General features: G+C 50.5%; 1 protein-coding gene across 2 annotated transcripts in view; it reads right to left on the bottom strand.

The window, feature by feature from the left end:
* Positions 1-579: 579 nt before the first annotated feature.
* The window catches only part of HECTD4 (HECT domain E3 ubiquitin protein ligase 4), a 72,897-nt gene continuing 61,357 nt past the window's right edge, over positions 580-12,119 (bottom strand). For both annotated transcript variants that reach the window (XM_065692514.1, XM_065692513.1), the window contains exons 66-76: positions 11,291-11,414; positions 10,383-10,573; positions 9,634-9,780; positions 8,833-8,952; positions 8,539-8,694; positions 6,578-6,681; positions 5,528-5,749; positions 4,940-5,106; positions 4,295-4,490; positions 3,951-4,173; positions 580-3,250 (exon numbers count right to left, since the gene is read on the bottom strand). In XM_065692514.1, coding sequence (XP_065548586.1) covers positions 3,114-3,250; positions 3,951-4,173; positions 4,295-4,490; positions 4,940-5,106; positions 5,528-5,749; positions 6,578-6,681; positions 8,539-8,694; positions 8,833-8,952; positions 9,634-9,780; positions 10,383-10,573; positions 11,291-11,414 — 1,787 coding nt within the window. In that variant the 3' untranslated portion in view covers positions 580-3,113. The remainder of the gene's footprint in view (positions 3,251-3,950; positions 4,174-4,294; positions 4,491-4,939; positions 5,107-5,527; positions 5,750-6,577; positions 6,682-8,538; positions 8,695-8,832; positions 8,953-9,633; positions 9,781-10,382; positions 10,574-11,290; positions 11,415-12,119) is intronic.

Here is a 12,119-nt window from a genome sequence, read left to right on the forward strand (position 1 = left end):
CATTCACATTGCACTGTTCTTACCTGCGTTAGGTCCTTGCTAGGATTCGCGTCCCTTGTGCTGGGGGAACAGGTAATGGAAAAGCTGGAGGGCGTAAGTAATGACCTTGGGCATCAGCCTAATTAATCACGTAGCACAGATGGCATGAACGGGGCTAAAGAGCCCATCACTCTTCAGGGCAGGGCTGGAAGCCTTGGCAGTGCCACGGAGGCCACAGCACAAAGAGTGACAACGGTTGGAGGGAATCCTGCTTCTAATCTAAAGTCATTTTGTGGATGCTTCCACACCCTTCAGGGTTTATTTGTACAAGAGAAGCAGGGTAAAGGTATTTAAACACAGTGGCAGGTCTGGGGAAAGCCAGTGTGGCTCAGCAAAGGGCTTCTGGGGCAGGTAAAGAGACATACCAGCACAACAGTGCAAGGCATTTCCATTTCTGCTTCAAGTAAATACAGGTTACAGCATCCTGACCCCAGAAAGTGGGACCTCAAAGCAGGCATCCTGCAGCCCGAGCAGTGGAGGGTTTCTTTAACCATCTTTAATGATCTCCAGCCCCAAAGAAGGACACAGGACAGCCGGAGGGAGGGCAGGAATCACCTTTATGCAGTGTACACTCCATGGCCAAGAGCACTGAACAGGTTAACGCCGTGTGCAGGACCGAGGTGGACACGCGTCCAGCCGGAACCGCGACCCCGCTCCAGCCGTTTGCCATTATTTAAGTATAACTTTACATTCTGAATGAATATATATTAAAAAATAATAATAATCATCACAAACCAATCTTCGCTTTGACAAACAAGCCTATTACAGACAATGTCAAGTTCATTTAAAGCACGAGGAAGTAATGATGATTAGAAAAGCTTTAATTAAAAGGCCATTTGAGCGACAGTCGAACCGCTGCAGCACTTCCTTCCTCGGAGCATAGAACCCTGGAGCCACCCTGCCCCAGCACAGTGCGGGCGCCCTGCTCCTGGAGGAACTGGAGTCCGTGAAGGGTGGGCCTGGCGCCGCTGGGCCTGGCTCCGCAGCTTCATTTACACCACGAGGTGTAAACGGCATCGACCAAGAGTTCGGTATTTGTCATCATAAATAATTACTGTAATAAATACGGATCAAGTAACGGGACCGACGCTCCTCGAGGGCAGGAGCGGGCTCACAGGAAGGAGAGGGGCAGCAGCAGTTCCTTGTTCACGGCAGCAGCCACGGTGGGAAGCACCGGCACACCGAGGTGCGTGCCCGCCAGCCCCCCCTGAGCAGTCCAGCCTTGCGATGGGACATTTACACCCGACACAAACCAACCCTCAGAGGGAAACCCAGCCGGCATTCCACCCACATCCCGGCGGCACCGGCCTGGGAACGCGCACCCCAGCGGCACCAAGCCGCTCCGAGCCGTTCCTTCGGCCTAGCTTTGCCCCTGGGCTTTGTAAACTCCACGTTTGCGCTTACTCCCAGTGATTTCTCAGCTACATTTATGCTTCTACCAGGAAATGGACAAGAATCAAGAGTAAATATTCCTCCTCTGCGCGCCTGTTCCTTGGCAGGGGCAGGACGCAGTGGAGGGTGACAACAGCGTTCCTAAGCACGGGATTTGGAGACTCGGCACGCCACCAACTACCTCTACAACTGGTGCACACACGTTCCATTCGCTCACAACAAGAAAACACGCACCCGCGCAGGCTTTGCTCCCTTACTCACGCTTTATCTTCCACGTACCACACACGCATCGTTCCCAATATTCACAGTAATATACAATAAATACAGCTTTTCCACTCCTATTACCACCGATGAGCCCCGTCAATGTACGGTGTCTTTAAAGAGATGGGTAACACCAACCTGGAGGTGCAGTGACACCCGCACCAACGCTGACCTTAATGTGGTTGATGCGTGCCGAGCACGGAAGAAGGGACGGGCCGACCCTGAGCTTCACTCTCATGGTGCTGAGCCGAGCAGCAACGTCCATCATCGCTCCTGGCTCCTGCTTGTGCTGGGTTCCAGGTGCTGACCACAGCGACGCCATCCTTGTGCAGGGCAACACGATACAACAGGGGTACGCAGTGCCTTAGAACCGCCCCTGAACGTATCTCACCCCGTACAGGAGTTAACTGAAGGGGGCTGTTCTCTCTCCATGGGCTGCTGTTATAACAACTAGAAGCTTTATCTCCGAAGGAATGAGGTGGTGCCTTCCCCCGCCGCATCCTCCTGGTGCCACGGTGCCAGGAGGATTTGGTCTTAGATCATTTGTGAGTGCAAACTGAGCTCCGGGTGCCTCGCCACGCGCTGGTCCTTCCTTCGGGATGAGGATGAAGTCAGAGAGCTGGAGCTGGGACCGTGCCTCTCGCACCGTACACAGAGGAGCCTTTTTGTTCTGCTCATGTTTTAATGACAATAAATTACTCTGTTACGAAGCCAAGCAGAAGCCAAGAACATCGAGGGCAAGAACCCGACTCAATCACAGCCCTTCCACTGTTCTCTGTTACATCTCCTCCTCATCCCAGTGTCCAGCTGAAACCCCCATGGAGCCGGCAGCGACGCCTGCGCTTGCTGCTTGGTTAAATACAAGGACAAGGCAACGGCAGAAGCGACCCAGCCTGAGCACAGAAGCTTCTGCCCAGACGTTGCGCGCGGCCTCTGCCCGCAGCAGGAGCGGCACCAGCTCCGCTCCCGAGGCGATTCCCTCCCAGCGCCCCGGTTTTCCCAAGTTTTGAACTCAAAACACGCTCCGGGGGGGAGCGATCCAGGAGCCTTCACCTCCGAGCGCTCCCGGTCTCGGCCCCCCCCCCCCGCTTGCGTGGTGTTGGCAATGGGGCGATCGCCTTCGAAGTTACAGGATTAGAAAGGTGCATGGGGAGAGGCTTCTCGGAATTAAATCAGACACAAACTGGTCTTTACTGAGCTATCCTACAAATATTCCACAAACAAGGCAGCGAAATAACCAAGTCCACCACAAAGTCTACAAATACAAAATGTCCTCCAGGAATCAACGGGAACAGAAAGGTCAGGAAATAAATTAACCTCCAGCTCATCCCTCAGCGTTACAGGAGGCGTCCGTACGGGAATGGAGGGGTTTCCATCGGTGGCGGTGCCTTGGAACCATCCCACAGGCCCCTGCGGGTCCCTCAGCCGCTGAGGGGATCCTCCCGGTAGTGGATGGCGTAGCGGAGCTTCTCCAGCATGATGTCCAGCGAGGAATACTGCGGGAGCTTGATCATGAACATGCACGTCTCGACGCGGATGTACCGCGAGTCTGGAGAGCCTGCGGGGAGGGGGCCAGAAGGGGTTGGAGGCACCAGCACCGCCCATCGCTGCCTGAGCCCCCACTGAAGCAGCAACGTCAAACCCCAGCCTCGCACATGGCTCCTGAACCTTCTGAGCTGCTCCACAGCCCTCGAGCCAATGGCCTTCCCAATCATTTTAACAGCATCCCAGACTAACGCTGTATCGAATCTCTCAGTGTCCTTAGAAGGCAATGTTTTACATTAAGATTAAATTAATATTTAAATAAATTTAAATTAAATTGTATTTTTTATATGGTTTAAACCCAAGTTCTCTCCTTACTTGCAGCCATAACAACCTGTCACTCTTTTCACAGAATCGCAGCCTGGTTTGGGTTGAAGGGACCTCAAAGCTCCCCCAGCTCCAACCCCTGCCACGGGCAGGGACCCCTTCCATTGGAGCAGCTTGCTCCGAGCCCCTGTGTCCAACCTGGCCTTGAGCACTGCCAGGGATGGGGCAGCCACAGCTTCTCTGGGCACCCTGTGCCAGCGCCTCAGCACCCTCACAGGGAAGAGCTTCTGCCTAAGAGCTCAGCTCAGTCTCTGCTCTGGCAGGTTCAAGCCGTTCCCCGTGGCCTGTCCCTATGTGTCAGTCATGGCACACGAAACACCAGGTTAGATGGAGAACAGGGGAGCTGTGAGCAGGACGGATTCTCTCCCTGGCAGCCCCTGGTCACTCACCTGCAGCTCCATCAGGGGGGGCGATTTTCATGGGGTATGGGGGGACGTGGGCAGTGTCGGGGCCCCCGTCCTTGCACGGGCACGTGAAGGGGATTCGCTCCTGGTTACAGGCGAACTTGATGAACTTGCAGAGCTCCTCCTGCGTGAACATCTCCAGCGCGCTCCAGAAGAACTCGATGTGCTGGTCGGTCTCCATCAAGCCCACCTGGTACATGGTGTGTGCCTGGGGGGAAAGAGCAGGACGTTCCCTCCTTCTCCCTTCGGAAACCTTCCCCACTTACGCTTCAAAGGCTTGGAAGGGGAGGGCAGACACCTCTGGCCACAGAAGCTGCAGCTCTTCTCACCTTGAGGAACTCCAGGTTGATGTAGGGAAGCCCACAGGTCCTCAGCTCCATCTCCAGAGGGGTCAGTGTGGTCAGGAGCTGCAGGGGGATGATGGAGCCCAGGCCAGCGCGCACCGCGGTCATGCACTCAGGTGTCTGCAGCTCCCGCATCCGCAGGCTCCGGATCGCTGTCGCGTACACGTCCTTGTTCTCCCACCTGCAAGGGCAGGGATTCAGGCTGGGAAAGGAGAGCGCCTCGGAGCCCTCCTGCCCTGACTGCACTGTTACAGACAGAGGCCTTATGGGGGGTCTCTGCTTGTGAATAACCAGGCGTGAGCGTTCAGGTTAAGTGCATCCTGATGCTTCCCAATTTAATTCCTCTTTCCTCCTCTCCTCTCACACTCACCCATTTCTCACAGCCCTCGTACCTGTGGGTGCTCGCTGGCACCTGCACAAAGCGGAGCAGCACTCCCTCTACAGAGCAAAAGGCAGTAAACGGCACCAGTGCTTCCACGTTCCTGCCAATTGTAAAGCCTTCCCAGACCCTTCCAGCCTTCAGCTCATCACAAAAGCACCTCTGGAGAGCCTGGTGCTTGGAAAGCGATTCCGAGAGATGCTTCTTTCCCATGTAAAAGTCCTGCCAAGGAGGACACTGCTGTTTCTTACCCCACTGGAATGTGCCGGCCTCGTGGACACAGCTCCACCTCCTCCCCCGTCATGGTCAGGTAGGTGAACTTGCAGCAGGGTTTGTTAGGACAGTCGGGGCTCTCCGTTGCCAGGTGCTGGGAAGCAATTTCTGCACACAGAGCTTCCAGTTCTGTCTCGTCATTTATCTGTCATGAAACACAGGACTAGGATCTGCCACCCGGCACATGCACTGGCTGGGCTCACGGCTCACTACAGTGTACAAAGTGCACTCGCTCCATCGTCTGGGGGCACCGTGGGCAGTGAAGGCCAGTGATGGCTTTGGCAGCTCTTTACTGGTTTAACACTGGCAAGCTCCAGTAAACACTTGAGAAGCCTGAACTCCGCCGTGCCTGGCACTGGGGGAGACTGAGCAGCTTTTCCAAGCCATCGGGATGTAAAATCCTGCATCCAAGAGGAGTCAAAACCCTTCAGGACCCTGCTCACATGAAAACCAGCTGCTGGCTGTGAAGCCAGGGGCTTCTGCACTGGGCAGGCAGGACCATCAGCGCCTACTGGAGCGATGCGCTTGTGTGGAAGGAAGGAGGGGAGAGGAAGAAGGTGACTTACGTTCTCAAACTTCTTGACGTAGTTGTAGGTGAGGATGTCAGCTTCCTGGAGATCAACGTCTGCATCCAGTGGCTCTCCCACCAGGGTCTTCCAGAAGGAGGGCAGGAGGTCAAGCGGCAGAGGAACGTCCGCTCGGATTGCAATACCCAAGAGCTGCCCGAAGAAGTGGAAGAGCTGCTCCTCCGCATAGGTGATGGGGCTGGGGGTCAGGATGTACTTGCCCTGAGGGAACAGAGCAGGTTACCAGGCTTGTGAAACCCTGATCTGAACGTGAGGAACACTGCCCACAAAAAGACCTTGTCCTTTTGGGCCACAAATGGATTTGCTCAGTGTGGCGTGGAGCCTGGCTCACTTTATACAGTGAGATTGTATCACGTCATCACTTACTGGTCAAAAGCAATACCACAGAGCTGGTGTCCTCGAGAGCCCCACTGTCACAAGCTGTTAAGGAGCAATCACAGGACTTCTCTGTACTTGCATTATCAGTTTGGTATCCAAGTATTTCAGCTGTGGAATGTTCCCTAGGTACAGCCCGGACTTGCAAAGCCAGGTTTGCAATGTAGCAGGTCTTAAGCTGAGGGGAATGATTTGTTTCCTGCTCTGAGTGTTCCTAGGAAGGAACTATACCTCAGCTACTGTAAAGTGTTTGGGCCATAAGCTTTATCTTCTTTCTGTAATACATCTACTGCACTAAATATGCATTGAATAGCTCAGATGGAGCATCTTATTCTACTAGCAATGCAACTGACTTCCCTGGTGACACTGCCAGAGTAACACCAGCAGAATATGACTTCACTAGTTTGGGACAGACAATCTCTAACTCCGACAACTGAACCAGATTCACTCTTAAGTGAGCTTCACCCAGGAGCCTTAATTCTGCTCCACTTTGCAGCTTTGACTCCATGGCTGCTTCTTCCAGGACCTGCAGGAGCAGGTGAAATGGACTTGAAGCTTCTCTCTATCGCTGACTGAATGTGATCTGCTCCAGTTCAAACGCGTGCATTCAGAGAGCGAAAAGTAAGTTCATTCCTTGCACTGAGATTATCACACCTTGTTCTTATTGACGGCAGAGCTGGGGCACAAGAGGAGCAGGGAGAGTGAGGAGCTCTGCAGCTCTTTACAGACTTGCCAGAGGAAGTGACGGAAGGATCCACCTGCAAGAGAGAGGGGTAAAGTCATGAAATGCCCTCAGCCTCATTCACTGCCTTTCAACCCCGAATGTGCCATTCCTGAAATCAGGTTTCAAGCCTTAGGTCACACACTTCACCTCCGGATGCACAGACACGTGGCTTCATCGAGGCTGGGGTAGGTGCCAGCCACACCAGCTCGCTACTCGTGTGCAAATCCACATGTAAATGGTCTAAATACATGTAATGAATACCCACTGAACTGCTTCCTGCTGCACTCCTAAGTGCTGCTTTGTCTCCCAGCACCCTGTGCAAGATCAGCACCAACATTTGTTACACCAGTTGGGCCGCAAATGCAATTTGTTACTTGATTAGAAGATGAATGGTGCTGTCTTCATCACAACGGAGCCTTTCCAAGCTAACAGCACTGCGGCAATGCCTCAGAACTCATTGCAGATGCTGAGCTGTAGATGTAACATTTATCTCCATATATATACTGTCAATAAGCACTACAGACCTTAAAGGAACAGAATTCCCCTTGGGAGAAGGCATCAAAGAGCCCCTTGTTCAGCTAATGGGTGCTCACGGAGGAGTTTTCTTTTACACAACTGACAGATGACAGTAAACGGGCGACACAAAACTCATTTTGGGCTTTTCTTCTCTAACCCTGTGTGCCCCCATGAATCTCCCTGAAGTACCTCTTCCCATCAGCACACAGAGGCTGCATTAACTGGGCGAGCAGCAGTCCATTTTCTGTGACACAGCTGATACCCGCTTTGATACCCTATCAATTATTCACCAGATCTGCAAAGCAATGTTTTCTCAGCTCCTGTTTGAGCCAAGTCTCTTCCTGGAGCAGATCAACCCATGCAAGGGAGCCTGCATCCCAAAAAGAGTTGGTATCTAAAGGGAGCTGGACAGCATCCACATCGAGATTATCTTATAAAATGAAATGAAAACAGTGTCTTTATTTTTACATATCTTTATTCACCAAGATACAATAATCTTGTGGAATAAAGCACGATTCTTGCTCAGCGCTTTCTGTGGCAGAGCCGTGCTCCTGTGCCACCAGAAGCCTGTCCATGGAGGGTCAGTGAAACCAGGGCAGTTTAGGGTCTGTTCCTTTATGAGGCTCATTCTTCCAACAAGTCACGTGAAAGTTATTTATAAGATTACAAGAAATGCCATACATCTCCTGAGAAAGAGGAAGAGGCGCAAGTAAAGGGCAGTTTCGAAAGCAACAACCCCCTGATCACACTCAATTCCCATTTCCGTCTCTTCAGCTTGGCTGGGACAAGCAGAAGTTCAGACTTCTGAAGGCACGTTGAAAGCAATTCTCAAAGCTACCTCACTTGGGCACGTGTAGTTGTTAATGCTTTTCTGTTCCCTGATGACTACACTACACAATGCACCTTACACTAGTACCTAATGGCACCTTAACCTAGTGGCTACACAACCTCACATCACTTTAACCATAAAAACCTCAGTGATGTTACCCAGCCCACTGCTAACAAGAAAGTGCTTAAAAAAACCCCAATCACCTTTGTTCTCAGCACCGTGTGGGTTTACCATGGCCAAGCATCAAAAGCACCTGAAGAGACATTCTCACTAAATGCTTCTAACAACTTATTATTGCTTTATTGACTTGCTGCAGTTAGAGCTGCAGCCACACTTCCTGCTGTATTAGCAAAGATGGAAATTAACCACCTGGCTTGCCGAATTCTTGGAAGCTTCGCTTTTTCCATCTGCAGGACTACAAACACCACAACGGTAACGCTGCTCCCGAGTTAACATGAGCCACAGGGTGGTGAAGACTTGGGTTCCACCTGGGGTCAGTTCTGCTGGCTGGACCCGATGTCACCAATCCCTTGGATCTCAACTTACTTGTTCCATGGACCTCCTCCCCTGTGAAGCGGATGTTGAAAGCATAGGTAGGGTCTCCGCCACTGGCCAGTTTGACGCAGAGCTGGGAGGACGGCACACAGGCGAGCTGCCGCGCAGCCTGGCAGAAGTAGGAGTTCTCTGAGGAACGGATCTCCCCTGGTTACAAACGAAAGATACAATCACAATCCTCATACTCAGGGGAGTCTGCATTAATAACCAAGCTTGGTTGAAACAGACCCAAACTGGTTGCAATGGGTTCAAATGGATTCTGAACAAGAGCAACGTTTCCCATACCTCCAACGATTTCCAAGGGATCCAGGGTGATTTCTGGAGCTGCATGATCAGCAGTTCTTTGCACAGTGGCATTCAGCACTCTGTTCATTACAGTTACTTTCGTGTCATAGAAGATTAAACCTAAAGAAATGAACACATTTCAGTGCAGTTCATTTATCCTTGTACAATCTTGTTTTCTGAAACCCTCTAACGGACAACGGCAGAACAATAACTCCACGTTCATCAGGTGGGTGAGATGTGGCTAATCCGCATCTTTTTTACATGAAGTATGTGTTCCTGATGTTTACTGGAAGAAGTGCAATGGGTTTGAGCACTGCTGCACGCAATGCTAAGGGTATATAAATAGATCCCAGAAACCCCACCAGAAAGCAGAGTGAATTTCTGTAAATCAGAAGCACTCTGCCAAATAGCTCTCAGGAATCCGAGATGCTTTGACAGTAATGGTAGAGGCAACAGAACAGGACAAAAACCAGGGCTGTCACTGCACCATAAACAGAGGCTCTACAAAGACAACTCTCGGAATATTCTTCACTTCCCCTTGCTGGGTTTATAAGCTGTTTTTCTAGCTGGGCCAATATAAAAGCCATTTACACACATTGATACCTCTGGTGACTTCTATATCTACTTCTCCAGATGAAAACGAGCTTGGGAAAGGTAATGACCTAAATCTTGGGTTTGTTGTTAATGGAGGCTTGTAAAAATGACTTTAAATGCTGATGCTTGATAAGGATTTTCGTGATCTAATTTGACAACTCCAATGACAAGGAGGATGCCAATAGATCACTCTCCCCAGGACCTGACCTTTGGCCTCCTGCAGCAGTGCAGCGATGCTGTTTGCGTACATCTCCGTCTGCCGAAGCTCCACCAGCGGCAGGAAGAACGTCTCCAAGGTTGTGTTGAGGGACTGGAGCAGCGCAAACCGCAGGCGCAGGCTTTCGACAGGAACATCTGAAGAGGGAAACATCCAGTCAGAAAGCATTCCCTACCTACTGCACAGCCCACCTTCCCAGCAGATTCGCTCCAGGAGCCGTGCAAGCCTCCTGCTGATGCCTGCACATCAGCAAGAGGACCGAAGATGCAAGAACAGCCATGATCCATGATGTTCCTTCCTGGATCTTGAGTCTCTGGGTGTCTTTTAGCATCACTGGATTTGCATTACCTGGAGATTGTTTTAAAGGAACTTAGTGCTTAGAACAAGATTTAGGTGAATAAAGCCTGCCTAGGTCCAGACTTGAAACACAGCCTTTCTTCCCTCTCCAAGCTGAACTCACCAGGTAACTTCCTCCTCCACCCTGACCTAGGATGTGTGCTTGGAGAGCAGAGAACAGCACAGCATGTTTCTAACAATGCTGCTAAAGGCACCACAGTGCCCAACCCAAGCACACCCAAGGAGAGAGAAGACCCAGACTCAGCGCTCCCCTCGGCCCACAGAGTCCAATCTGCAGCCTCCAAAGGAACATTTCAGCTGCCTTAGTGACAGCCACGTTGTTCAGGAGCACTACCCAGCTCTCCCAGTGAGGAAAGCCCCTATGCAAACCATCCACACATACTCAACAGACAGGAAATTCTAGGATCTGCTGCATCAGCTGGATCCAAATAAACTTCATGGGGATGGAGTCGTGCTGGTGTAATGGCAAGGTGACGACAAAGCCTGTTAATGTACTGGACAAGGGCTACATCCATTTCCAGGGTCCATTTGCGGGATGCTTTCTGAGCATGTCTTGCATCAATGCAGGCACACCTGAAACATAAAAGGTGTAAGACCTGTTGAAACCTAACTGCAGTACTGCTTACTAAGAGCATGTTGAGCACAACACGAGGCTTGTTCTGCTTCTCTCCCCGTTTCTTAAGCAGAGCTGTTTCCTTACAGAAATTCCAGCTTGAGAATAAGAACTGATTTATCATCTGCTTTGCCTCATTGTTATTAATTAATAAGACAAAAGGAACTGCCTATTAAGCTCACTCACTGCATTATCTTCTTTATGTTCTGAAGCACATAAAGGAGAAGGGGATGTGGCAATTAGCTTGTGGCTTGACACAGGGAGATAAGGGGGATTCATTTAAGGGACTTTCTTCCTGTACAATATTAACAAGGAAATAACTGTGCCCTCTTCTACATTACTACTGACCCAGCAGCAGCACTGCCAGTTTAAACAACCACCCAGCGCACGGAATAGAAAGCTGTTGTGGAAGAACACCAGAGACAGATGGATCTACAATGCTCACCAGGCCAATGTATTGTCCATTTCGAAGCTATGAAGGACAGCTAACAAAGTCATATGCCACGCTATGTTGTGTACAAGAAAGTCAGAACCTGCATTTGGACAGCAGTGACTTTTTAAGCATGTTTTAAGGAAACCACCACACACTGGTTAAAGCTCCTCGGAGTAGGAACATTTGGGATCGAGTCAGCACAATGAATCAGTACCACCTTTACAAAAAGACTTGCAAACCCCACCTTTCAAAATGCAGATCATATCCACAGGACAGAATAGCTCTCCACACACTGCGGATGTCCTGTTTCGATCGGTCAACCACAAATCTATGAAATCCATCCAGGGTCAAATACTTCTCCTCAGGAACTGACAGCAAAGATACAACCATCAAAGAGTTAATGACTTCCTACAGAGTTTATACACCACATAGGAAAATGGTTGGTGTATGAGGTGTCACCTGCCAGGCTCTACCCATCCCACTATGGCTGCTCTCTCCCGTAGTTCTAAGCATGTTATTCAGGTCCAATCTGGCCTTTGGTAAATGCTGCTCATTCTTTCCTTTCAAGGACACCAATTCCCCAGCTGCCCTCTAGAATAGCTCCACCAATGCACCTAACCAGGTATCAAGAATCTATACTTGGCTGAATGCTGAAATTCCTCTCTTCTGAACTAACCTGGCATTGCCTACAGTGGAGAGCAGAGTCCAAGCTTGTGTCTATTCACTCTTCTACCTGACTAGAGAAACAAGCATCAAGTGAGAACCTGGAACTTATCCCTGTCACGGCATGGCTGTGCCATTTCCTCCATGGACAGAGTAGTTATGAGGCACCTGAAGCTTCTCTTTTATCCAATTTTCCTCTTGTAACTTTATAATTTTTCTATCTAAGTTGAGAAACATGATTTAAACCCACCTAGTTCAAGCCCATGATATCCTAATCCCCCACTGTACAAAACAAGCCTTGAAACTACTCCTCTTGGGAAGTCAGCTCTCCACCCAATGCATTTGCATGGCCTATGCACACTGTTGCATGAATGGCATGAGCATGGTTTGCCTTCACTTACATTGCATCC

Source organism: Lathamus discolor, chromosome 12, assembly GCF_037157495.1.
Source record: "Lathamus discolor isolate bLatDis1 chromosome 12, bLatDis1.hap1, whole genome shotgun sequence".
Classification (NCBI taxonomy): domain Eukaryota; kingdom Metazoa; phylum Chordata; class Aves; order Psittaciformes; family Psittacidae; genus Lathamus; species Lathamus discolor.